Source organism: Citrus clementina, unplaced genomic scaffold, assembly GCF_000493195.1.
Source record: "Citrus clementina cultivar Clemenules unplaced genomic scaffold, Citrus_clementina_v1.0 scaffold_8, whole genome shotgun sequence".
Taxonomy (NCBI): domain Eukaryota; kingdom Viridiplantae; phylum Streptophyta; class Magnoliopsida; order Sapindales; family Rutaceae; genus Citrus; species Citrus x clementina.
Genome location: NW_006262022.1, coordinates 17,813,985 through 17,841,980, shown reverse-complemented (window position 1 = coordinate 17,841,980; position 27,996 = coordinate 17,813,985). Strand labels below are relative to the sequence as shown.

The following is a 27,996-nucleotide window of genomic DNA, read 5'->3' as shown; positions in this document are numbered from 1 at the left end:
TTAATGCTATGCAATTCCACACCCCAAACACACGCTAAGGGTGTGTTTGGTACACTGTATTATATTATGTTGTATTGCATTATTTTAATGCTGATGTATTGTATTATGCTGTATTGTATTAGCATTGTATTATAATAATACTGTACAATATTTGGCACTACACTGTACTGTATTAATTTTTTTGTAATTAATTTAAATTTTATATTTTATTATATTAATATTAATATTGTTATTAATTTTAAATTAATATTATTCAAATTTATTCATATTTAAATATTTATTATTAGTTATATTATATTATAAATTTATTAATAAATTATAATATAATATTATTGAATAAAAAATTATATATTTATTAATTTATATTAAATTATAATTTAAAAATAAAAATGTTATATAATATTATATTAAATTAAAAATTTATCTTTATTTTTTATTATTATTATAAGCAAAAACAAAAGTTAAAACAAAAAGCAATTGGAAAAGAAAGAAGAAGGAAAAAAAAAAAGAAACGCAAGCTGCCAAAGAAGGAAAAGAGAAAAAAAAAAAAAAAAGGTAAGCTGCCGCATTAACTACAGTATCTTTATCTCATGTGATGTTTTTCCAAACATGGTATTAGTATTAACTTAATACAAATAGTAATTTAATACCCCCTTAATACTACAACCAAACACACGCTAAGTGTACATTAAAATCAACTTAACTTTCAAAATTCAAACCACAACAGTAGTTATTTACTAAATATTTTAATAGTGTAATTTTTAAGTTACAATTTGTTAATTATTATATCAAATAGAGATATATTTTGTACGAACTAATATAGCATAAGTTCTTGGTTGTATGAAAAAATAAAATAATAAAAAATTATTTAGGATATTTAATACAACTAATTTAATTATATCGTATCAGTTTGTAGGAAATAAATTTATATGAGAGTTTATAACTCTATCATTATTCTTATATACAAGAGTGATGATACAAAATACCTCCCGAAGGAAGCCTTCCGACCCATATTTATTGATCTTCTTAATTTATTGTTTCTCTTATGTTGCAGGAGCACTTTTGTAATAACCATTGATGATAGAGAAATTGAAACTATGCTTTAATAAAAGAATGAAGTAATCCATAACAAATATATGATGTGAGTGTATATATTATTTGGAGCTATTTTATTGTATGTATACATCAACTACGAGAGAGTATTCAGTTAAATGCTGATTTTACATAAGTTTATAATTTTAAATTAATAATTATTCAATGCTGATTAAAAAATTGTCGTTTCATTTAATACCAGTCCTCCTTACCTCAAAAAAAAAAAAAAAAATCAACCCTCCTCGATTAGATTTAACCATGGGGAATTACTAATTTAAATTTTAGACTTTACTTTTGCAAAATCATAAAACGACAATTTAGATACAAGATTACATTTTTATTTTGAAAATACAGAAAGACCCGCATTGCATAACAGGATCATAAAGCCTTATAGCTTAGGAGGAATTTTCAGCAATAAAGTGTTTGATGATTTGCATCAAGCGGTTGGCATCTTCAGAGTTGGGATCAATGGTGAAAAATCCATGCTGCTTTCCTTCAAATTCAACATATTCAACCTTCTTTCCAAAATTTTTAAGTGTCTTTGCATAATCCTCAGCTCTGTCTTTGAGCAAATCGCTTCCCCCAACAACAACTAGAATTGGATCAAGATCCACTGCCTCAAGACTAGGGCTGACTGGCCCAAATGGGTTTATTAGTGGATGATCTGTTGTCTCTCCAATTGGTATGGAGAGTCTCCAAAACCTAAAACCATTATATACAAAAACAATAAGCTTCTTTATCAAGAACTAACACGCGAATTAGGGTCATCTCGTGATTTGAACTTTCATATGCCTTTAAAAATAGTGTCTATTGGTTAATTGTAGTGTATGTGATTTAATAACTCTTTTATTAAATTAACTATCAATTACTCACGTAAATTGAGCTTGATCGCGGAGGAATCTCAGTATGCTTTTCTTTTCCTCAATAAAAGAATAAATAAAAGAGAAGCCCATGTAAAGTTTGCACAAACCTATCAATGAGTTCCAAATTGAGGAAAGCTTCTCTAGGACCCTCAGCTTCTGATTTGGTCCTCACTGTTCCACCTAAAAAGGGAGCAAGAAGAATATAACCCTTCACCCGAACAGGAGCTAATTCCAGCGAGCCAGCCTTGAGACGGACCGCCAGGTTATGAGCAATGTTGCCACCTGCAGAATCACCAGATATGAACACTTTTCCAAAATCAGCGACTTCAGTCAACCAAGTGTCGGGCTCATTTGCCACTGCTTGAGCCTGGAGCCATTTCACAGCCATGTAACCATCTTCAATTGCAGCCGGGAGCCTGTTCTCTGGGGCCAACCGGTAGTCCGGGGAGATGATCACAGCTTGGAGTTCTGAGGCCAGATTGAAGCAATAGTTTTGACAGTTTGGCCAAGCGCGTGACCCAATGCAAAAACCTCCCCCATGAATGTAGTAAAAGATTGGTAGCTTGGTGGAAACAGGTAAAGCCGGCTTGTACAGCCTGAGAGAAAGATCATGAACAGGGTCGAACACCACGTCTTTCCATACAACGGAACCATCATCGTGTACAGGGACACTGAAGCTTGGTTTAGGCAAGCGAACAATGGACCCATCGCTGTACACGAAAAGGACTCCACGGCATTCATCAACTAAAGAAGCAGTGGCAGCTGTACCAGTGTTTGACATTTCTTTCTTACAAGAAAGGAAGATGAGAAAAACGCAGATAAAAAGAAGGGAGAATAAGGAGAAAGAGAGAACAAACAACAGAGAAAGAGTTAAAAAGGGTGGTGGCCTAATGGCAAGTTGCTTCTGTATTCTTGTGGGTTTGTCAATATGATGACAAAAACACAAAGTATGAAGATGACGCTCTATAAAGCTCATCAATTTTGTCAGATACTGCTACAAAGAGCATCAATCCATCCATTGCAAGCCAACAGATTGCTGTACCAACATTTTTGTAGGATTAAAAAGTTTTACCTCTCTCTCCAGATAGCACATGAATAAACACATTGCAGGCAAACTAATAATTACATCACTCAACAAAACAAAAAAAAAAAAATATTGCATTAAGAAACAATTCCTGAACAGCCTACTCTGAACTCTGAACCTTTAAGAGTCCAAGAGTAGGTAATAGCTAGTATTTGCATATCAGATTAGCAGCAACGGCCAATAAAACATTGCAATTGCATGATAACTGTTGGAATATAAGACTATTGAGTATAGTGTAATATTTCTAATACTGCAGCTCAGAAGTGATCAAGTGAATACCAGCAATTTCTTTTTGTTAGCAATTCTCTCTCTACATATAAAAATTAAGCTAACCAGTGAATTGTTCACACATCCTTGATCTAGCTTTCGGAAAGGCCTATATAGCCTTCAAAGTGTCGTTCCATGCACATTTCTGGAACAGTAAGTGCAGATTTATTTTGTTCTCATTATGCTATTGGTAATGACATGATGATACTTGTCTTCATATACATATTCCAAAAAGAAAAACCAACAATTATTAAGGAAGATGATGCAGCACTAGTTTCCAAAGGGTCAAAACAAACACTAGTCATAAATTTGGATTATGCAGTGGGCAAAGGCAGGAGCTATAAAGTTCTCAACTCACAACCCCCACTGCATATATAGCAGAAGCAATGCAATGATTCATGAATCAACTATTTTTGTCACCCAAGAAAAACATGTTGTGATGGAACAAATAAACAAAGGGTGATTTGGATAACAATTCCTGTTTCGCACCCAGTAATTGTTTTGAAGTTCTTAATTTGTCTATAGCACAATAAAGGAACGATGGAACAAGCTATTTTTGGTATTTGAATATCACAAACTGTAAGCTCCAATATTTCTTACTAAAAGGTACCGAGTAAATGTTGAAAAGATGGAACAAGTTATTTTGGCATTTGAATATCGTAGACTGTAAGCTCCAACATTTCTTAATAAAGGTACTGAGTAAATGTTCTTTTATCCTTACTGATGCTCCACATGATCAGGGCATCCTTTTGAGGATAAAATTTTGCCAGAATTTGCTTCCATTATTCTTGTTCAAAGGTAAGTCCATCTTTGCAGTGATTTACAATTATACTGATTTCTGTTTCTTGATGGCACAGCAAAAGTAACCAATAATATACTACTATCTCAGTGAAAAGAAAAGAAGCAACGAAAACTCAGTACTTTCTTTTCTTCGAGGATTATATTTGGTCAGCACGAGACGGCTGTAAGAGTAATACAATTATCTAAACAAATAGAATTTTACATCAGCATTTACAACTCTTGTTATTTCCACTGCACCACAATTACATAATAAGTTGGATGTGAGAGAAGCGAAAAATTGAGAGCGGGAGGTGGAAAGGGTTGAAAAGCAATGATATGAACAAAAGAATTTAAAGCTTCAGTAATTTTTTTTCTTACAGATCAAAAATATATCTGGCTGTAGATAACAACAGCTCATAGACGTCTAGAATATCCAGAACCTCCACATTTCTTGCAGAGTATCAATCCTACAGAGAGAGGAAATTCTTTTAACACTAAAAAGATAAATGTAGATGGAATTAATATACAAGTATTTAAATTCAAGAGAACTAAGTAATCTGATATATCATCAGGGATGTTGATTTTAAAATGACTAAATTGAGCATCACTTTAAATCAGTGTTTGGGTGAAATTGATATTAGCCTGATAAAATATATAAATCTTTGAACTCAAATCAAACAGCTACGTTCCATTCAAATTGTATGCCCACACATAAAGAATATCTAATAGAGCTCATACTAGCAGTAACCAGAATGATATTAACAAATATAAATACCAAAATGCTTAAGTGAAAGTACTCCGAGCAAGCCACCAAAAAAAAAAATATTTTCAAGTGCTAAAAAGAGGGAGAGGAAAAAAAATAAAATTGCACAATTCTCTAATTGCAAATGCTATGTTACCCAAAACAAAATGAATTAATTCAATCTCAGTGATATAGGGTAGCACCACCAAGAAAGCAGAGCGTTATTAAAAAGAACAATAGTGTGCATACAAACTCCTACAAGCACACATTTTCATACAAACTGCTGTATCATCACTATATCACTCCACATAATCTCATTTAACTAATTTTATTTCCTTTTTATTTTCACATATCCACAACACTCATGTGAAATCTCTCGAGTTTTGTTGTTTCAGAAATAAAACCTGCTCCCTTGCAGACGCGACAATCAACCAATCCGGATTCTATCTTCATCTTACCATCATTACAGAATACACATTTTGTACCACCTATGTTCAACACAGAGAATCCAAATTATCCCCAAAATAAAAAAGAGATATTGCACTTTTCCTATTGAATGAATCACAAAAACCATAAAAATATAATGGGGTGATAGAAGTTACCATTTCCCGCACAACGGTCACAGGGAACAGGGTCTCCCTGCAAAGAAAAAGAAACAAAGGGTAAGATGCTTGAAATGATAGAGAAAATAGGTATTTAAAATAAAATGAAAATGAAAATATTTATTAATACTACGAGAACAACCTTGAAGCCGAGGAAAAGGGAGAGAGCTATGGCGACAAAAACGCTGATAGTAGCAAGAACAGTTTGAGTATCCAAAACAAAAGGCCTATCAAATTCAAACCTACTGAGCAGCAACATTGGAATTGGAAGTGGATGCAGAAACAGCTTTTTAATTTTGGTGGGTGGTGGTTTAATGACTCTTTCTTTGTGCTTTGAAATGCTGCAGCGGGAGAGAGTTGCGGTTTCTGATTTTGCAGCGAATATTTGAGGGACCAAAGTGTTTGATTTTGAAAGTAGAGGGTGGAATTGCAGGGAGCAGAAACACAGTGCAGCCATGGATGGATACTTTGCTACAAACAAATGAAGAAGAAGAGGAAGAAGAAGAAGAAGAAATCAATAATAATATAATATGTGGATCTCAGGCGTCCTTCAATTTTATTTTATTTTTTTCATTTTCGTTCCTGTGTTTTCAATTTCACTTTAATACAATTACGGGCATTGACCGGTTTACCCCTCTCATTTTATAGCTCAATGGAAACTCCCTTTGTTTCAATGTCAAAATGTCGCAAATATTGCAAAACTCAAGTTCGAGCTGTAGTTTAATAAATTAAGAGATCACGTTCTCTACTTATTATAATCACAATACCTTGCTTCATCAAATGATGTAACTCTTTTTATCTTATATAGATAAAATTATGCTTAGCTGCAGATGTCTGCATTTCAAAATCACAGAGACAGTTAAAAGAGAAAAACATTAAAAGGGAAATTAACAAAAAAAGGATGAATTGGAGTTTATGCTCTTTTCGTCCTTTTAACCCTGTTGGCATGATCTTAGAATGCGGACGTAATCAAAACGCCAAAAAAAAAAAAAAAAAAAAAAGAAAGAAAATAATAGAAGGCAACTAATATTATCTAATGACAATTGAAAATGCAGGGCCTGTAAACTTCCGTATACAAAAAAATATGTATATATATCTCTCTGTGTGGAAACAGGCTCACAACAGTGGCTGATCAGCCATCTACATGAAAACAAAAATCAGGAAAGCAAACATGATGAAAAAGGAAAATAAAGAAACAAGGATTAATTAAAAAGGGGAAAAAAAAGAAAACAAGGATCACCCACTATACCCTATAAATATATCTGTGACAACACTTGCAGATAGATACACATTTGCTAAAGGGGAAATGTCCTCCCAATCCATGCTAGCTGAAGAAGAATTACAATACCCCAATAAAGTCAACAACCATATGCTTTCCCTTTTCACCTTTATAGCCTCGATCCCTTTTCATTTTGCCCATTTTTACAGATCAATTGGTGTTGAGGCTTACCAACTGAATCCACCGCCATGAATGAAATTCATGCATCTTCAAATGTTTCCTAATTGTAGATTTTAACTGGCTTCTCATACGTATGCCGATTCTGAAAAACAACCATTACAATTACGTATCAATAGACAGTCAATACATATCTAGTCGATTTTTTCATTCATTTTGCACTCTTGCGGAATGGGGGATCGGTCAAAGAACACCACACACTTTGGCAGTAGCAAACAGTCAACCAAAAGAAGTTCAATAATAAGCTCTGCAGAACTTAATAAGCAAGAATGAGACACTTTGGTCGCCAATCTAATAAAGCCTGAACATCTTGATAATCACCCAAAAATATATAGAGTTTCAAGAATCAACATTGACATATTAGCCATACCTGGTTAGCAGCATATGCCCTTTTAGGAGCACTGTCTGAGTGTTCCAATCCAAGATATTGCTCCCAAGCACCATAAACATCTCTTCTCTGTGGATTAATGACAGAAAATCAGTGACTTCTCAACGTATGCTTTAACAAAGATTCAAACAGTGATAAATCAAAATCACTATACAGCACCTGAAAACGACTGGAAACAATGTCCGTGTCCTGAAGGTATTCTGGGCGACCAAGAGAAAGGAATGCAAACTTCCACTGCAAATGGAAAATATAATAACAAAATTGGGTCTTCTCAGATGATATTCACCAATAAGAAAAACTATAAGCTACGAATAATATTATTTTATGGAAAGAAAAATCAGCAATGCATAGGAACTTTCTTTACTGAATAATGTGGTAAAGAATATAATTTATTGAACACCACAGATCATTCACAAGCCGGAAAGGTGGGTTCTAATAGTGCACATGGGACAAATGCAAGAAAACTAGTTCTAGTAAAACAAGTAACCATTCATCCAGTCCTCGCTCTTTATTAATAAAACATTTCCACTTCCAATTGAACCAAGGGAAATAAACTTTATTTAGGTAGAACATGATACACAAACCCAAGGGATATATACCTTAGCAAACTCTTCATCTGGAACTTGCAGTTTCCTCTGTATTCGCACTTTTATTTCTTGCAGAGTCTCACCTTCATGTATAACTAAGAAAAACGGTTCACCGAAGTTCTGAATTTGCTGCCGAATAGAGATAGTGTTAAGATGGTGAGATATAAATGAAATATTTGAGATTCACTATTTACATAGCTTAGAGACGTATTTACCATCTGGTTCTGAGCTGTCTCTTTTGTAAAGTGATAAACATGAATTAGACGATCATGTGGACCGAGATTTTTTTCTTCTTCTGGAATCTGTGACGTTAAAATCATAGAAATTACAGGTAAACGGGAGCTCATAAAAAAACTGGAAGAAGAAAAGAAACATTTATTCTATGTCTCATTCATAACAGAAGTAATTGGTTTCCTTGTATTTCTTAGCCATCATGAAAGAAAGAAAAAAAGGCACTGACCTCTTCTGCCCTTAATGTCCAGTATTGATCATTTATATTCTCAATCTTTTCATTAAGTGGAAAAATCTGCATAAATAAACCAAGTTAATGATTCCAGTTCAACATAACTTTTCAATCAGGATGAATATTAATCAGTATACAGATAGCTAACAAAAGAATTTCAGACCTTATAGATCTTATGATAGAAAACTTCCAGCAATCGAAGTTCTGCATCAGGATGTGACAATTCCACCTGTTCCAGAACGCAGCAGATTGACTAATTACTAATGTGAATCAGAAATGAGTGGAATGTGAATAAGAAATGAGTGCTCAAATCACATCCATTCATAAAAATTTGCATGCCTTTAGCATGAATATAGCCATAAAGTACCTTTGTTTTAAGATCATTAATCACATCCCCTACAGTACTCTGCTTTGGTAGTCTAATAGTATGAACGCTCACCTGATACCAAATTAGCCCAAGTTTTTAGTTTACTATACACAATATCACCACCATTAAGATTATTTGGAAAAATAAGATCAGCATACTCACTTCATCCTTGGTAGCATGATGAAATGCGACTTTGAGTGTTTTCAGACATTGTAATTCTGGAAGTGGAATGTCCAATACTTCATAATATAATACATCAGAAGTCTGTCCGAAAACATGGTGAGAAAGAGAATTAGATTAATTATGCTTCCCCCACCCCCCAAATTACATAATAAATTAGACAACATGAAATTACCTGGTTGTAGTGGATCAGCATGTCAGATAAATGATCAACCCCACGGTACTTAATGGGTTGGGGTTTAGGTTGCTGAGAGTAACAGTTGTGTGATGTAAGCCTGATCTTAGATGGATCATCCAAACCCAGTTGCTGAGCTACTCTTTCTACAACGTCATCATAAGTATAAAGCTTTGACCTTAAAATAGACATAACAGTATCAGATACAATGTAATTAACCATGTCCTTTGCTAGGTCCATGCACAACCTATAAAGACACCAATAATAAGAATCAACATAGATCGAAGTCAACCAAAATTATGCACTTACATCTCTAGACAGAAATCATCTTCCTTGGGTTTTTCAAGAGACCGAAAATGAACCACCTATGGCAGAGAAATTGCACAAACATTTACCGATTTCAATTATGAGCTAATTCAAACAGGTGCGTATTGATGATCAGTGTACCATTAGCAAGAATATCAATATGAAAACCACGCAAATTATATGAAATTTCACACAAAACATTACTGAGCTCTTACAATCAATATTCAAAGACAAGATTCTAACAGGCTGCATGACCTAAATGGCACAGCTTCAGGCAAGAAAGGCGAGCTATTATTTAAAAGGAAAAAACAAAAGCACAGAATTCATCTAATTTGAAACCAATCTCAATGACCCAGAAATCCAAAGGAATCAATATTTATGCTTTTAAAAAAAAATCATAGTATCTTTTTAACCCTACGCTACTTTTTACAATAATGTAATGTGACAAAGAACAAACAAGGCTCTCTCAGCTTCAGAACTTTAAAGTTCCAATCTGTGAAGTTTAGAGTTCTTCGAATATGTGGTAGAAATCACTTGCTTCTAGTTTTGCACACTGCAGGAAGGTCAGTGTGCCTTAACAAAAGACATTCCTAGAGATGGTTAATTTTGTTATATGCAGTAACCATTGTTAAAAATAAACAGATTTTCATAACATTTACATTCATTAATTATTCTTTCTTAAAATAACAATAGCAATAATCCTAATCCTTTTTCAATATACATAAATGAAATAAGAAACCCCTCCACATCCTTGGTGTAAGCATATTTGAATCCCAGAACTCTTCTGGCACCCCACCCCAGGAGGTCCTACCAATTGAACTAACATCACTCATGTTATATTATTTTGTTATATGCAGTAACCACTGTAAAAAATAAACACATTTTCATAACGTTTACATTCATTAATTATTCTTCCTTAAAATAACAATAACAATAATCCTAATCCTTTTTCAATACACATAAATGAAATAAGAACCCTCCACAACCATGGAGTAAGCATATTCGAATCCCAAACCTCTTCTAGCACCCCAAGAGGTCTTACCAATTGAACTAACAAGAACCACGTTGTATTATTTTGATTTCTAATGGTGCTCCCTCTTCTGACAAATTGTATTCAAATGGTCATCAAAAAGCATGAACACCAGCACCTCTACACCATATTTATCTTTAAGAACACCTTTCATTTTATATCCTGATCAGTTCTCTCTTTAAAAATACTACTAGTGCATAGAATCACCAAAATACAATCCAGCAAGAACAATACATAGCCAATCTCATGAACCCAATCTTTCCTCCAAGCAGCAAGTATCATCTGCTAAGAATGCATTTTAGAGGGCTCATATGGCATTTACTATCAAGCTTCACAAGCAGGGAAATCCGTACAGAGACAAGAAAATTTTCAAACAAAGTACAGTGTATGTATAGAGCAGAAGGGAAAAGACAAAAACAATACAACAGTGATGCGTTAGCAGATATAAAAAGAAACAAGGATGCATACTTGGCGATTGTGCACATAGTCCAAGAATGAAGGCACTTCCGGATAGCGAAATTTACCAACACCTTCAATTGGAGTAGATTTTTGAAAGCAAATAATGTCTCCATCTTCAAGCTGCAGCAGAGACGGCAAATGTTTTAAAACTCTATCAAAAGCCATGTAAATCACTATGAATTTTATGCATAACATGTACCTGGCTAGCTCGAAACGTGCATCTCTTTTCTATGGGCTCACACATTACACTGGGCTCAAACTTAATTTCCTGAACATCAATAACAAAAGGTGAGATAGCATCCTCCAAATAACATATAGAAACATAAATTGTAAATATGACATGGTGACTCTATTAAACACATTAAGTGTCCAATCAAACCTCTAGAATGGACTTAAGGACCAAAGAAAACCATTCCTCAGATATTTTAACCCTTGCATGGCTCAAATCCTCAAAGTCCACATTTGTAAGAATATCATAAAATATCAAAACAAAATACCAATCAAACTCCAACTAATCAAAGGATAGATAGTCAAACCAGTAGATTCTAAGAAGAGCAGAGAATCAGCAGTACCAGACATACCCCAGGGGGGTGAGCAACTGTATGTCTAATTTATGTCCACTCTCAAATTGAAAATAAGCAAGTATATAAATCTATTACTTTAGGGTCAGATGGTAATGTGTTTCTAGTGAGCCCAGAAAAAAAGGATTAAACACAGGGTTATACATTGCTTCAAGTCTCAGCATAACTACAGTAGCAAAATCACAAAAAGCTAAAGATTCTCATTAGATCCACCAATTGTACACATGCTCCAACTTTGAATTCAAATAAATGGACCACTAATTCAAATTATTATGTCTAGATCAACCTTTTTGGAGTGTCAACCACCTACATCTAACCAACATTTTTGCGACTCTGGTAATATGGGAATAATTGATCTTGACTTGAGTCTTGACCACCATCCAAGACCACCATCCAACCAATACTTCACCATGAAATGATACTAGAAAAGAAATTTTAGCAACAGGAACAAACCTCATATAGATCGATTTCTTCATCAGGAGCATAACCAGCCATTTCATTTAGTTTTGGCAAATATTCCATCGGCTTACCAGTACTTTTCACAAAAAGCCTTCCAACATAACTGTTGATAGAAAAATAATTCTCACATTAACTTCTTCAGATTGTCCATTGAAGAAAAATGGAAAAGAAATACACACATAGATTTGAGTGAATATACAAAAGAAGAATAAGTACCGCAGCTCTTCTTTCTCAGGGTCATAAAGCTTGAAGAAGAGCAAAATATCTTCCTTTGTCTTCTCAGGTGGAGCAATAGGGCGTAAATCCTGAATAAGAAGAGCTAGAAATGAGAAATGCTGGAAGGAGAGGTACTTCAAGGAAGAATTTGGATGGCTAAGTTTGAAAAATAAGATTACCGGTCCACGTTCTACTTCTAAGAATAACTTCAGTTCTGCATTATGGACCTTATTTGACACCTCCCTCAACTGTCCAACCTAAAATACAGACAAACAAAAGAACTTAAGATCGGGCATTGTACACTTTTAAAATTCCAAAATTCAGTAACTCCTGAAAGAGGCATCGCTGAGTGCACAATGGTTAGTTACAATGCTGCAAAAATGAGACTTCTGGATAATACATAAGCAGTGGACACCGCACACTTTATACTAAGCAGGAGCAAAAAGAAAACGCAATGGACATTGCAGAACCTGAATATAACTGACTGATTCAACGAGTCTTCCAACAAAAACACATGATGACACATATGGGTATTAATATGCAAGAGCCATAGAGTAGGATCGCATACCAGACAGTAATACAAATGAGGCTGAAATAAAGTAGAGCTATAAAAAAAATGTATTTAGCAATGTAACAGCAGAAAGATGCTCACTGTTGCTAATATGTCACCACAAGACCCAAAATATTCTTGAGGGAAAATGAAGTGAAACGGCAAAGTGAAGTTAAACACAAATACAAATGGATAACAAACACAACGTAAACAATCACAACAAAATATGATACTTATCATAACCAGAATATTCCCCATTTCTTGCAAATACCTCACATCCCCAACCACCAAAAAGTTAACAAAATAGAAAAGGACAACTCAAATCTCATTGATCAGATTCACAATAACTACTAGCTTGTTTATCTAACAATTATGAGGAAGATTAAAAATGCATGCAAGACTAAATGGGGAAAGTTTAAATAGAAGACATGGAATACAATAGGGTACAACAATGCCCTTGAAACCATAGCACCAGAGAAAAGCGAGCAGAATTTACTAACAGTTTGTGTTTCTTCTAGATGTGTCAATGGCCTATTAGGACGGTATGTATGGTTTTGACGCTTTGCCCACAGCCAAAAGCGCTGAAGTTGCACCGGAACACCAAACTCTTTGGCAACCTCTTCCTGCACACACCATAATGCAAAATCACTAATTCACGAAGGCATTGCAAAATGAAACTTGATTCCACCAAACGTTGGGCTGATGCTTCAGAACATAGGAAATCATTAGATGAGAAAAAAATCAAATTTACACGAGTAAATCTGCAGACAGCACCTGCCGCAATAGGTCGTGTGAACCAAAACCCGATTAATAGATAAGAGCACATTCCAACCAATTCCCAAAAAATATAAATTTGTATGAAATTCGAACTTGTAACTAATCTTAACATTGAAGCATTGAAAAAACTCATATAAGCAAAAAATCTCAAATATCCTTGAACAGTACAGCACAGAAAGATCGAAATAGAAAAGGATAGTAACGACTTCGATATACACATGGCAAAGCTTCAAACACTGTTTCGAACATCTTAGCAGTTCTAAGGATTATTTGGAAGTTCCAAAGGAGGACCATTAAGTATTTCAGCTCCATTTCAGTCAAATCGATTAATTTTTTGGAGTCAAAAGCATGGGAAAATTATTATTAGTCTTCAAACCAAATACTTATCCAAATAGTCCAGATTGTTCAGGTAATTTCTCTAAAATTTACCAGAAGAGGACTTTCACAAGATCAAGGCAAATTGTACACTGAGATTTGACTGCAAATGAATCAGTACAACATGATTCAAATATAACAAAAACAACGCCATGAGCATGATTAAAAATTGAGTTGCTCAAAGAGAATGTCATTAAAGCCTACGAAACATGTACAAATTCCCCCCCCCCCCCCCCAAACAACAAAAAAAATGTATGGCAAAAGGCTTTTCTCAAAAAAATTTCACAGCAAATGAACCAATATAATATCATATAATCTCAAGAGAACATAATATTGAATATAGATATCGCAAATTCCCACAAAACATGTTTGCTGTATAGTTCATGTGAGAAACAGGAACCAAGCACAGTAATTAAAAAATCTGAATGCAACAGTACCAATTGCTGTAGCCAGATTCATTAATTTATATAAAACAAGATAATGATGCAAATTTCAACAATTCCAGTTCTAATGTTCTATTTAAACAACAGCAGACCCGAAAACTTATGAAATGAAATCAAAATCAAACGTCAGCTTCTTCAACTGAGAAGCAATACCAGTGCAGGAGTGGGTACACTATAACTTGCACTAATAATCAGTCGCCATCCAACCAATCCCGTCCCAAGAATGGGAAAATTAAACAAGGAAAGACCTTTCCTCTCTAAAGAACAAACAAATATACAAGTATCTTCAAAAAGACATACATATAGAGAGAGAGAGAATGCATACTCAGATATGAAAACATCATCAAATGCTCATAGACAGACAAGATTCGTTCGGAAACAGGAAAAACCCAGTGATTGTACCTTGAAAAGGTTGAAAGGTATCTGCTTCTGAATACGAAAACTCCTAACTTTGTCATGATCCACAAGATCAAAATAGATATCCTTTCCAATCTGTTCCAAAAGGTCATCATCCCTTGCAACCTAGAAATGTCATATAGTTAATAAAAAATACGATAAACCAGGTAGTAAATGTCAACTACGAGTTGACTAACAATAAGCGGAGGTTGAAAGGGCAACCTTGATAACGGTATAAAGGTGTGCTTCTGCCTTCTCTTTCTTCTTGTGTTCTTTTTCTTCTTGCTCTTTTTTCAACCTTTCCTGTAATAAATTATTAATTCCTAGGCTCGATTTTCCAGAATAACGCAATTTCAAGTTTTTCCTTTTTCTGACATAAATTTCAAAATTTGGTTATATACAAAAATCTACAAAGCGAAACTAGTTAGTCAAGCTAGCTGAGATGGCTGTTTGAAATTGTTTTTAATATGGACCATCCAGAAGTACACTCTTATTTTAAGAACTAATTAGTTTTTCAATTAACCTAGAGCAATATACAACTTGATTAATAGGCTTGTTTATTCAGGTTGCCAACCTACTCTGATTCAGTACAGTTAGTTACATTAAATAAGTACAGAAGCACCATGTTAACTTTTCTTGTTATTCATGTCATAAAGGTGACCAATATAAAACGAGTTAAGAGTTTGTTATATTGAATCAGATGGATGCAAGCTCCACATAGATTTAAGAGTAACATCTTACACGAAGGTGTTCTGCAATATCCTGCTCATCCACATTACAAATTATCTTGTCCTTGTCACTTTCACGTATATACACCAGCATATATGCATTCGAATATTTGGTAAATTTAAAAGGAGTGTTGTTAAATCCCGGATTTGTCTGTGGTAACTGTCAAATTAAAAGCAGGAAAAGTAAGTAAAATCATATACCAAGACTAGTATATGGCATTTAAAAAAAGAAGAGAATTATTAAAACAATTCATGTGAAATGTCACCTCCTCTTCACCACCATACTGCTCTTCTAGTGCCCTTTTCAGATCTTCTTTTGTTACCCTTTCATCATCAAATTTATACCTGAAATCCACTAAACATTTTAAGCAAAATAAAGCAATGGTATAATTTAATCAATACTTGGTCATGTATAGTATTAATATCAGGCTATCACCAATCCAGTATTTTACACAAAAGCACGCCACGTTAACGGTAAGTTAATTAATCATATAGGAAAATTTAAATACCCAGTCGTTTGATGTTAAATTGCCATAAAGAGATCTAAATTTATCAGTGGACAACAAAAATCTATTAGCATCCTTGTAATTGGCATCACACAGTGAACTATATAACAAAACTGATAGTTGAACCCCTTTTAGTCACAAAATTGTCTCAGGCAATGAACCTCCTTAAAACCCAATCCTTCAATTCACACACGGCACTCAAGTATGATAATCCAATAAATGACATATGAATCAAGCGAGCGCACACACACACACACACACACACACACACATACAAAACTGAGTATTTGTTTTGCTAAATAATGGACAAATCATCAGGTAATTAAACAATAGAACTCAAAGCAAAGGGTTGAACATTTTTTCAGTAGTTTCTAAGAACTTAGAACTCAAAACTCTATATTCTAAGAACTAAGAACTAAGAACTTAAACTCATGCAAAAGCCATGAGGAACAGCCTTCCTCTAGTTATTTTGGCAACTGTCAGAAGTAAAATCTTGCCCAAGAAAAGCAACTACTGTACCATAAAAGGTAAACTTAGCAACCCCAGTTAAGCAGCAAGACAGAATATGGATGAAACAACATGCTCAGAATATGGATGACACAACATGCTCAGAATATGGATGACACAACATGCTGCTGTTCAAAATACAAAATAATACACTCGTACCCACAAGATGAATACAAAGAATCAAATATATCTTTTGACAGACACAGCCCTAGAACACAAATTCTAGGTAACTGTAAGCAACTTGTGTTTACCCAGCCAAAATACAGATGGCAATCAATATTTGCAAGATTTCATGATTAAAAAGATTGAATTATTATAAGTTTAAAATAAATTAGTTTTTCATTCTTAGAGTTAGCTCAGGAGTAACGAGTACTCCAATATGTAAGGGCCCAACTGCAATTCCTTCATGTTAGGGAACTTTGGTAATTTAATAAAGTATAAGATGACCTGCTTTCTCATGTCTTTTTAGTTGATTAGGTTTCAAATTAAGATCTTAACTCTAATATTGAAATGCTGGTTATATCAAGGATAAGAATAAAAAATAGATATGCTTTGTTTTCTATAATCATCATTCATCAGAGTTGCCTAATGGAGAATTAAGCTGAATCTCTTAATGGTTCCCAGCATTTTCTTTCAATCCCTCCAATTACTGTTATATTCCTCCAGTTCTTAATCTTTGCTCTCTCCTTATGATAACTCAAACTCATACACAGTTAGCAGTACTCCTGATTACCTCGAACATTTCAGTTCATATCCACTTAATTATGCCACAGTTCTTTTTTTCAACATCTAACGAAAGTAGTTTGAAGCCATAATCAAATCTTAAATCCTTAAATCCTATTTCTACGTGACTACTTTCTAAAATCACACATTTTCAAACCAGACCTACATCAGTGAGCATGCTAGTATGCCTGGTGCTCAAATCCTGACCTTGCTTTGTAATTCAATGCAGAAAGAAGGTGCACGCACAGATTCAAAAGCAAAGCATGTGAACAAGACATCTTGAAAGATGATGCATACCACTGATCAGAAAGAGTCGGTCTGATAAAGGCATAATAATGACCACCATGCACCCCGCCACTGTGAACCAAAACACTGTATACAAATTCGAATGCATAAGTAGACTACAAAAAGACATTAACAACAGAGATAAATAATGTCAAATTCTAAAATGCCAGGTATTAAAGATTGGTCCTCGCCAAAGGTAAGAGGCATCAATATATTTCCACCAACAAGAAGAAATACCAAAGGAAAATAAAGCAGGTGAACTAATTATTGGTTTGATAACCACAGAGTTGCATATCTTTTGACTACCCACAAAGCAACAAATCACACACTCAAATATTGATGAAATTACCCCGCAACTCAACCAGGTAATTACCCCAAAAAAATAGAAAATTCATTGGTGTGCTTCAATATTCTTCTACCATTGCATATTATCATTTGTACCTGTGAAGTGTGTAAAGGTTGCGAACACTCCTGTCAGCATCAGGTGACAAATACTTGCCATTCTCTCGATCAAGGTCAAGTTGCAGAGGGAACTCATAACGGTCATTAATCTATAGAATCAGAGTGCAACAAGTTATCAGCTACAAGGAAGAAAGATAACTATGGAATAAATTTATACGTCCAAGATAGAGAATCCACTTCTCTATCAAAACTTAAAACATTATGTTTCCAAGAGAACATAGTTAAAAGGCAGATAATGCATTTTATAGATGATGCAATCGAAGGGAAAAATCTAGATATGACCCAAGCAGCTGGATCATTATCATAACTGATGAGAATTTCTAGAGATAAAGAAGCAACAACAGATTATATGAAACCAAAAAGTAATTATTTAAATTCAGGCAACAATTGACAACAAAAAATAAAATAAACAAACAACAAGAAGATATGTATCACAAACATTTGAACCAATAATTATAAGATTACACATGTGCATGATTCTATGAAGCCATTTTGCTAACATGGACTGGAAATATCAAAAAAAGCTCCACAGATTATAAAATGATATCAAGCACTGACCTTCACCATGGTATCCCGCATAAAATCATATTCAAATCGCTTTAGCTGAAGTTGAAGGACAGGGGGAAAGTCAATGAACAACACACCTTTCTTAGCATCCTGAATAGCCATGTCAAGTTTCAAGATATAGTCAGTCGACCAACATGAGAAATAAGAAAGCTTTTCATATGATTGTTGTAAAGTCCGTGTTCAAAAACCAAGCAACATATGAAATATTCCATAATAAAACTACCTAACCTATTCAATTATAACCTGCTTCAGAAAAGCCTTATTCCAGCACAAAACAGACAGTCATGTTGCATATTTATGGAAAGAGTATTTTGGGCCATCGTAGGGTCTCTCTAATCATAATCTCACTCTTGTTGCCAATTTTAATTTGCAAAAAGCAGGTGGTATAGGAGGGGAAAATAACCAGATGATCCAATCAAAGCTCAATTTTGTTTCCAAGCAAAATATTGAACAGAAAATACTTTTGGTAAAAATGATATTTCCTTGTCTCTGTTTCAGCATAAAAATTACTCTGAAATGTAAGAAGTTTTACATCCACTCAAAAAATTATGTAGAAAATGACTTCCTTTTTTGTTCGGAGAATTTCATTTTCCACTTTTGCTCAAGTGAAACAAACGGAGCTCCTGAATCAACTTCTTATCCTTCAAAATAGCTAAATAGAACACTTTCAAGCTTTCACGACGAATAGAAATATGGCACATAGTGATTTAAAAAGACAAAAAGTAAAATGCATAGAGCAATGCCTGTATGGAATTGGAAATGCTAAGATGGTAAAATCTCTTACATTAAAAACAGGAGGTCAAGGGGTTGGATTGCCATTAGACTAAATAATAATTAAAAAAATATCAAAGCTGACACTAAGTAATAGGCTTGACCAATAAGAATTCTTGTGTATTGACATTTCTCTGCAGAGATCAGATAATTTGTGACCAGGTATGGAGAGTTTCTAAGATTATTGCTTGCTTTTGCATTTTCGCCTCTCACACAAATAGCAGGTTTTGCAAAAAGGCTTTGCCATATATTTTCAGATTTGATCGTTTATTCCCCAAACTCAACTCAATACAGCCATATACATACTAGATCTGTATACGCCATGAAAATAACTATTTACATTAATAGGTAACCATAAGAAGTAATAAGCTTCTAGTCTCCCCATGTTTTTAGTATATGGAAACAACTTGATTTTTCAGCATAGGCAATAACTATTCTAAGGCAGACCTAAAACACACCAATCAATAGATAATTTGACAAATGGGATATGAAGACAAACAGAAAATGCATCAAGAATAAACTAAAAATGGTAACAAGCATTACACAATGACATAATTGCTTTCATAACGTATTCAAAGCAACACAAAACACAACATTCTAGCTTTGATTGACCACTTTCCATTTGAAACTCCACAAAGGTAAGACAATTACACAGACCAGAAAATAGGTAGAGCAACTAACCTGCAATCCATATTGCTCGGCATGATACTTGTTATCACCCTCAAGACGTTCAACTTCTACATATTTATCGAAAGAAGCATAAACATCACGACAGCCTTTGACGTCAAGCTGAAGGTCTGCAGACACATATAGATAAATAACATTGTGTGATAAAAAAGGAATTATTTAGACCTAAGTAACAAACATCAAAAAGGTACCATAAAATGACTCTTTTCTTGTTGACTTGTAATCTACATTGATGCACTCAATGTAGTTCATGTGGTGCCCTTCAAACAACTGTTGTATGGTGCCCTCTACAACAGTTCCCTATTAAGAAATTAAAAAATGCCAATTAGATTTACTTTAAAAGTTGCAGTCTATTCAACATGGCAAATGCTGTGAAATCCCTTACCTTCATTTTATCTTCAAGTTTTTCAGACAGAACTCGATTAAGCTCTTGCACATCATGTTGCATGAAGGAGTCATATGTGTCCCATCCAAAAGATTTGGTCAGCTCCTTGGTTGCAACACTGCTGTCGCTGTATTGGAGCTTGTAAAACAAACTCTGCAGAGCCAATGGGATGCTACCAGATGGCATATCATTTTCTGTTGTAGGCATATGGTATACAGCCTGAAAGGTGTAATCAAAGACATTGGTTATTCTTCTATGGAACTCCAATCAGTCAACTCAAGGTGAGCCAGAACATAAGGTGAAGCAGGAATGCTAACCTTCCGAAAATAAGGAATGTGAAATAGAGTTTGGAGAAGAGAGTTCATGTAACATGTGGCCCCTTGATTCTTAAGTCCAACATAACCAGTCTCTTTTTTTGAGTCATATGACCAGTAATCCACAACCCTACGCACAATAACCTCTGCTTCAACTATAAGTGTATCATTCACAAGATACCCTCTATTAGGGTCATAGAGTTCACCAAGAGGCATAAAGGATGTAAAACCCCAATCACTTTCTCGAGCATTGAATTGGTGTTGTGTATCTGAGAAATTCAAATTACAAAAATATTGTCAAAAGGGTAACCAGAAGGCCTGGAGTAAACTATACATTTATTGTAAATAAAGCTAGACAAAAGTCAACATATTGCTCTCAGAATGTTCACCACTAAAATGGTGTTATACAAAGAGTGGATTGTCTAAGGGTACATGGTTAAGCAAACAAGCAAACTAATGGGAAATGTGGCTGTAACAAACTCTTGTTGACACAATACAACTTACGATAGCCGAAACACATGTTCCATGATGACAATACATTATTAAATCTGCATCAGGGCAGGTAATATTAAAAGAAATAACTTGGCATCAGTCTTCCTCCAAGACCAAGTCAGTGATGACAGAATAACATAACACAAAAGGACAGGGAGATAGGAAGAGTGTGTATAATGAACAATTTCCATACGTATCCTAACCCTGAAATTCATTTGACGGAAGGGTACTCCATATCTTTAATAAATAACAAATAAACTCCCTGCTAATATCTTCATATTAAATAACAGTTTCATAGATTAGTTTGGATAATCTAAATATGCTTGACATGTTACTCGAAATTTAAAAATTAATAATACCACAAGAGAATCACATGTAACATACAAGGAAAAAAATTCAGAAATTAAAAAAAAAAAACTAAAGTTAAATATATCTATGATTTTTAGGACACACATTTCCCAATCAAACTATGGCACTATATCCGCTTGAAAGACAACACCCGTATCCATGCACTTACAACATTCATATAACAGTCGTACTAAGAATGCAATTCCAATCACCTACATATGTTTACACATTAAAGTTTCTAAACAATTCTCATTATAACTTTCAGATTCTTTGATAGTGACTCTTTTACTCTCTATGATACTTCTAAGGCAGAAACACAGAGTCCAGCGCATTAGTTAAATACATAAAGGCACAATATAAACATGCACTGCCTCATATATTAAGATTTCTTAAAAGCATTTTGCGATCCATGGTCCATATTAAGGGTACCTTTTCTCACCGAGTACTTTGAATGGATTTGATTAATCACTGCCAAGCTAAACTGTGCATATCTACTCCAACCATATGGTAAACTTGATGAATCAGCAACATCTAGATACATTGACAGATGGTCCACATTGTTTCCTTTTGGAAAAATAAGCACACGCCTGCAAAAGCAGAGAGGAAAAAGACAATAATGACCACCAATCTTTCTCTGTGGAAAGTAAAAATAAAAAGATAAATAAATAAATAAACAGAGACATAGAAAGGACAAAAAGTGACCAACATACCATTTGAAGCCACCAACAATGAAAATCTCAGAATAGTGCTTTTTCGTATTCAACCTAGAAAAGTTCTCAATCCTCCATGTAAATCTTGACGATGGAGGATCATCCAATGGCTGATTATTCTCCACAGCATTGGCAGTTTCAGGTTGAGCAACAACTAATCATATGGCAACATAAATACAAGCATTAAAACTGGAATCTACACTTATTGCAAGTCGTCTAAACCCTCCAACTAGGCTCAAATACACTCAATGTGTTAAATTACCAACTCCTAACTTTCCTAAAAATCAATTGGCAACTAAAAAAATGCAAACCAAAGAAATTCAAAAAAAAATAATAAGAATTCACAGAAAAAGGATCAAATGACTGACTACCTTCCATGGGCTGGTGATTGTCGGCCAAATCAGAGTGTGGGACGAGCATCTCCTCATCCTCTTGTTGCTATAAAGAAATTAAATAAGATATTAGAAAATGAAAGAAAAACGCAAGTGGTCGGATCCACTACAAAAAATAAAAACCCTAAATAATCACTATGCACGTTTCACATCATTTCCAATTTACAAGTTAATCCAAAAACCCTAGGCATCGAAAACAAAAGCCATAATTACCAAAAACAAGACTGAAAATAAAAAATAAAAAAATTGCCACTAAAAATTATTATTTTCTTTTAGCCGAGAGGGAATGGGAGACGTACATCGATTGGAGCTGGGGTCATGATAGTCATGGTGTGAGGAGAGTGTACGACGCGTCGTTTTGTTGTAAAAGGAAGAATAATAAGAGAATTGAATAGGGGAATCAAAAAGAAGGAATTATAAAGATTACACTGAAGCTATAGAGATCACCAGAAGATGGGGGTGGAGAGGAAGGAAGGTCATTGCAATCTAAGTTTCGGTCTTTTAAATGGAGTAGGGGCATTTTCGGAATCTCATTTTACGTATGACGGAATTTTGCGTAGAATCGGTAAATAACAAACGGCTCCCTCTATTTTACATTTTATTACAAACAGTTGAACGATTTGTCCATTCGATTGACCGGATCGCCCTGGCCCCCGTTCTGTCAAGATCCCCTGCTCTTTCATAAGGCGTTACCCGTCGTGGATACACTTGATGCCGAATGAACACGTTATGTCTTTATTTGAGACAGTATAAAACATCAGGGGCCCCACTGTCACTCCTTAATCAATGATTTGGTGTAAAAAATTTAATGCTTTTCCTAATTGCGGATCATGGAATCTAAAAATTGCTTAATTTAACATTTAATGCTGTTCTTTATTTTCATAGAATCGTTTAATTAATTACATTTGAAAAAAAAATAATTGTTAAAAAATAACATTAATACGATGGATTTTTCCTTTTTTGGCGCTTCAAAATTTAAATAAATCATAAAATGCTTTGCAAAAGATTAATGCCTCTTTTTAGATTTCAAAAAAAGCATAATTGAAAGAGGAAAATGACAATCAGACTCCAAATTTTGCCCTAATGTATAGGTAAACTAAAAGGGTGCGTTCGGCTGAAATATTAGACCGGATGGCTGTGTGTAGAACAAGTTGGCTCTTATATATATGGGCCAATAATATATTGTGAATTAATACAATGTAATTAGTAGAATAAGTAATCGTGTTATAAATGAGTTGGCAACATATGCTGGCTGTGGGGTTCGAACCCGAAGGCACCGAGTGTGCCCAAAATTTAGGCTAACAGCCCGTCGGGCAAACAAGTCAAAAATGGAAGTATGGTTTTATGTCAACGTTTTAATTTTAAGCGAACTTCTTGAAAATCTTTTTCTTAGTCAAACTACTAATGCGATTGAATGTTCCAGTCTTTTTTATTAAATATATTCTCCACGACCACCAGCAACGTAAATTGATTTGAAAAGTGTGAAAATGAGAATGAACAATGATTCCTATTAAATGTCAAATTCTACGACTCATTATCCCATCAATATATAGTTCTTGCCATGTAGCATGTTACGTGTATCAATTATTTTAAATTTTAAATAATTTTAATTTATAAAATATTGTCTCTTTTTTTTTTTTTAAAGTTCACGTAGCTTGTAGCACGGCTGCAAACCACAAATTTGAATCCGAGCATAAGTTGGGATTTTATTCCCCTCCTAATTTAGCCTGTTCAATTCAAAAACCAAGTATATTTCCATGTATGTACATGATCTCATTAATTAAAGCGTGATACTATAAAGATCTGTAAAGTATAAAGTAAGTAGATTTTGGATGCGTTTGGGATTAAAGTATTTTTTTTTTTATCTTATTCACGAGGTATCCTGGAGAGGGCCCCAATTGTGGGAGGCACCTTTAAACTCATACAACAACCCAGACTATAAGTTCCCGCTCGAACCGGGAGGCACAGGTTCTCCCAACAAAGGCGACTTCCCTGCGACTCAAACTGGGGAGTAAATCCAATCAAGCCACTTAAGGGGACTCTATTGCCAGTAGAGCCAACACTTTGTTGGTGGATTAAAGCACTTTTAATTTTACACAATCAAACAATTTAATGATTCAAAAGAGCTTTTTTAATTGACAGCCAAACACCCAATGACTTTTTGTTCAACAGCTCTATTGGTATAAGCTTTACTCTTATAAGTTTTATTGTTATAAGCTCTATTTAATAAGTTGTACCAAACAGAACCTAAGGTTGGACAATTGTAATTTAAAGGCTACAACATTAAACTGTTTGGTAAATACTAGCTGCTATACTTTGAAAGCTATATTAATATGATTTTTCACTTATACGATGAAAAATCTATTATATCTGACATTTGCTCATTCAAGAGTTGAAGTTAATTTTATCAATTTATCTATTTTTCTTATATTAAATTAAATTGCATCAACACATTTTGAAAAAGAATCACATCAATGAATCATTTTAAACACAAATATGTATATATGAATCAAAAGCCTATTATGACTACTATATAGATCAAGTTTACTAATACTTACAATCACAAAATGATTATGATCATGAGTGTTTTTTTTTTTTTACCCTAAAGGTAGACGAGTGGGTAAACTCCAAATGAATTATTTAACCACTGCCTCTTAATGATTTGAACTCGGATGACCAGTTAAATAAGACTAAACATGGTGATTTTGTGTTTTGTCCTCAAATTATTTTACAACTTTCTTGAGACATATTGTAGATAGCATTTATCTAATGATTTGTTGGTTTGTTGTGACCCCCATACAAAGGTTTTTTTGTACATTGTCTAAAAACTATCTTTGATAGCTTTGATTACCAATTAAAATAGTAATATATATGCATATATAAGTGTTGTTACTAAAATTGAGCTGGATGCTTCGGCTTTAGTCCAAGAGCTTTGAATTGCTTTAAGTGCTTAGATGGCTGCTACGCTTTTGTACTTAGTGATGAAGAGTCTTTGTGTATTTGCTCCTGGTTGCTTTAAATTTGAATTGACGATGAGCCATTGTAGATGCCCTGCACTCATGCTTTGCTTGAGTTATTGGCCGGCTTGAATTGGCATTGCTGATGAAGTTTCAATGTAAGCTTTTTCCCTTCAATTTTATCTCACCTTTTCTTCTCTTATCCAGCCCCCTTTGATACTACATGACTTAGTCAAGTTGCATGTCTGTGTTAGCTTTGCTCTCTATTTCTTCTTTTCTTTTTTTATTTTTAAACAAGTTTTGCGATGGTTTTATCACTTTGGCCAACTCCCCGTACGTTCTTCTGCTCTTACTCTTCATTTTATTACAGAGGTATTATGTCAACATGTCATGATGATGGATGCATAATGTTTGCTCTCGTAGTGACATTTTGATTAGATATCCTCATTTATGTAGGATTAGCCGCATATCTGCATCTCCCGTCACATTTTTATTTTTAAAATCTATCTTTTCTTAGAAGCTTCCTTGTTTTATCTCGTACAGTCAAGAACTCAAATTTTACTTCAAAGAGACAATTTCTCTTATCACAGATGAATAAGAATTCTTTTAACTGAACAAGGGCCAACGCCCAAAAATGTTTTTTAGAATACTTTTATACATTCTCGATTTAGTTGATTTAATATTCTTTATTTAAAAACAAGGAGTAGTTAGAGGCTCAACAATGGTTTGCTTCACAGAATCACAGTAGATGCCAGTTGCCAGGTTTATTTATATCACCGAAGTTTGTTATTTTGTCATCGTCACTACAATTATAAATATAATTTTAATTGTTGTTGTAATTATAATATTTATTGCAATTACTATTAAAATTAAGTAACATATCTTTTGAATGGTAGATAAGTAATTTTACATATTATAAAACTCATCATCTAGTAAATGAGTGACAGGCAACAATTGGTACTCAAATAGTGGATTCACTCTCTTTTTTTAACCTTTTTACAATTATAATTGTAATGATAATTGTATTAAAAAAAAGGAAAGAAGAAGAAGAAGGACTCATGCGAAACTACACCCATAAGATGTGAAAAATTTATCAATAAAATAGATAGATGACATGTTGTCCTCCAACCAAACAGGCAAACGATGTGACTTTTCTGTGTAAAAGCTAAACGACGAGTCATCAATAGTATGCGCCGGTGCATAATTGTTATACATGTCGATAACACGAACACTACGTGTCATTTGATAAATTCTCATCCAAACGGTCTGTCATCTACAACAGTAACTTGAAACAATGACCCATCTTTTGTATACACTATCTTTATATTTGACCCTCTAAAAAAAGTAAAACCTAATTTTCCTAAAATAACAAAAACCTTATTTTAGTGTTTTATTCTTTTTCCAGCCACACAATCACCAAAAACACAAATCATGAAATATTGAGGAAGTTGATATAACATTTTTTTTTCAATTGTTAGTAATTAGAACTCTAGAGTCTAGAGTGCAATCGACAATTTTATTTTGTAAATTTTTATTTTAATCGGATAGATTAGATCACATTAAATTGAATTTCATTTTTTGTTAGTTTGGATTATTTTGGATTGCAATAGGTGATTAGATCGGGTAGGATCCAAAATATAAAATCCAATATATGGTGGATTGGACTTGAATTTGCACATTGAACACCTTATATGACCGAAGTTTATTATTTTGTTACCATCACTGCAATCATAAATATGTTTTTAATTATAGTTGTAATTAAAATGTTTATTGCAACTACTATTAAAATTAAGGGACATATCTTTTGGATGCTAAATAAGTAATTTTACATATTATAAAATTTATCATCTAATAGATGAGTGACTTGCAACAACTAGGACTCAAATGCTGGATTCACTCATACTTTTTTTAAAATCTTTTTACAATTATAATTGCACTGATTATTATTCCATGTGATTATAAAAAAAGAAAAAAAAAATGAAGGACACTTTTACTAAAGTCATGCGGAATTGCACTAATATAGATGATCACGATATTTATCCAAAAAATGGTGAGATGACATGTCGTCTTTATCCTAGTTGGAGAATGATGTGATGTTCCTTTGTATGCACTGGTGCATACTATTATGACATGTCGTCAAAAGTATGCACTGGTGAATACTATTATGACATGTCGTTTTCTTAGTTATCGGAAAAATGACCTGCCGTCTACATTTAATGCCTTGAAACGACAAGTCATCTTTCATATACACTACCTTTATATTTGACGCTCTTAAAACAAACTTATTTTCCTAAAAACAATAAAACCTAATTTTGTATAAGTGTAAATATACATGTAGTGATAAGTAATTGAAAGTATTCAAATTTTAGATTTTTATTTTTTTCACACTGTGCGATCACAAAAAAACACGAATTATGAAATATTGAGAAAGTTGATATACATATATTTTTTTCAATTGTTAGTAATTAGAACTTTGGAGTGCAATTGATGATTTTTATTTTAATTAGATTGAATGGATTGGATT

At 33.8% G+C, this 27,996-nt stretch overlaps 3 protein-coding genes across 4 annotated transcripts; all 3 read right to left on the bottom strand.

Annotated features, from left to right (window-relative positions):
* Positions 1-1,357: 1,357 nt before the first annotated feature.
* On the bottom strand, positions 1,358-3,211 carry LOC18034724 (probable carboxylesterase 15). The gene is made up of 2 exons (XM_006423977.2): positions 2,063-3,211; positions 1,358-1,794 (listed from the first exon to the last, which is right to left on the bottom strand). The coding sequence occupies exons 1-2, from the start codon at positions 2,929-2,931 to the stop codon at positions 1,488-1,490; spliced, it is 1,176 nt and encodes a 391-aa protein (XP_006424040.2). The 5' UTR covers positions 2,932-3,211; the 3' UTR covers positions 1,358-1,487.
* A 1,033-nt stretch (positions 3,212-4,244) lies between these two features.
* On the bottom strand, positions 4,245-6,430 carry LOC18035161 (protein SPA, chloroplastic). Of its 2 annotated transcripts, XM_006423976.2 has the most exons (5): positions 6,198-6,430; positions 5,573-5,901; positions 5,431-5,467; positions 5,233-5,316; positions 4,245-4,553 (listed from the first exon to the last, which is right to left on the bottom strand). In XM_006423976.2, exons 1-5 carry the CDS (start codon positions 6,205-6,207, stop codon positions 4,501-4,503), a joined length of 513 nt encoding a protein of 170 aa, XP_006424039.2. In that variant the 5' UTR covers positions 6,208-6,430; the 3' UTR covers positions 4,245-4,500. The 2 variants fall into 2 exon arrangements, with proteins under 2 accessions (XP_006424039.2, XP_006424038.2); XM_006423975.2 differs by lacking the exon at positions 4,245-4,553 and having other exon boundaries at positions 4,716-5,316.
* Positions 6,431-6,618: 188 nt separating this feature from the next.
* Positions 6,619-23,029, bottom strand: LOC18034157 (ubiquitin carboxyl-terminal hydrolase 13). The gene is made up of 32 exons (XM_006423973.2): positions 22,815-23,029; positions 22,495-22,561; positions 22,124-22,277; positions 21,843-22,000; positions 20,577-20,842; positions 20,260-20,478; positions 20,066-20,174; positions 19,869-19,984; positions 18,408-18,506; positions 17,829-17,938; positions 17,400-17,474; positions 15,633-15,711; positions 15,380-15,526; positions 14,861-14,941; positions 14,645-14,764; positions 13,148-13,270; positions 12,277-12,354; positions 12,098-12,186; positions 11,876-11,984; positions 11,041-11,109; positions 10,851-10,961; positions 9,356-9,411; positions 9,047-9,224; positions 8,854-8,955; positions 8,692-8,763; positions 8,488-8,553; positions 8,322-8,387; positions 8,077-8,163; positions 7,874-7,990; positions 7,434-7,508; positions 7,257-7,343; positions 6,619-6,971 (listed from the first exon to the last, which is right to left on the bottom strand). Exons 1-32 carry the CDS (start codon positions 22,842-22,844, stop codon positions 6,930-6,932), a joined length of 3,357 nt encoding a protein of 1,118 aa, XP_006424036.1. The 5' UTR covers positions 22,845-23,029; the 3' UTR covers positions 6,619-6,929.
* Between the last annotated feature and the right edge of the window lie 4,967 nt (positions 23,030-27,996).

Coding starts and splice junctions, on each gene's coding strand:
- LOC18035161 (XM_006423975.2), bottom strand. Junction 5,468..5,572: donor CCCTTTTCCTCGGCTTCAAG/GTTGTTCTCGTA, acceptor TTTTCTTTGCAG/GGAGACCCTGTTCCCTGTGA. Junction 5,317..5,430: donor TGACCGTTGTGCGGGAAATG/GTAACTTCTATC, acceptor TGTTGAACATAG/GTGGTACAAAATGTGTATTC.
- LOC18034157 (XM_006423973.2), bottom strand. CDS start 22,844: ATGACTATCATGACCCCAGCTCCAATCGAT. Junction 19,985..20,065: donor AAGAAAAGAGTCATTTTATG/GTACCTTTTTGA, acceptor ATGTGTCTGCAG/ACCTTCAGCTTGACGTCAAA. Junction 8,956..9,046: donor TGCTGATCCACTACAACCAG/GTAATTTCATGT, acceptor GTTTTCGGACAG/ACTTCTGATGTATTATATTA.
- LOC18034724 (XM_006423977.2), bottom strand. CDS start 2,931: ATGAGCTTTATAGAGCGTCATCTTCATACTTTGTGTTTTTGTCATCAT. Junction 1,795..2,062: donor AATTTGGAACTCATTGATAG/GTTTGTGCAAAC, acceptor TAATGGTTTTAG/GTTTTGGAGACTCTCCATAC.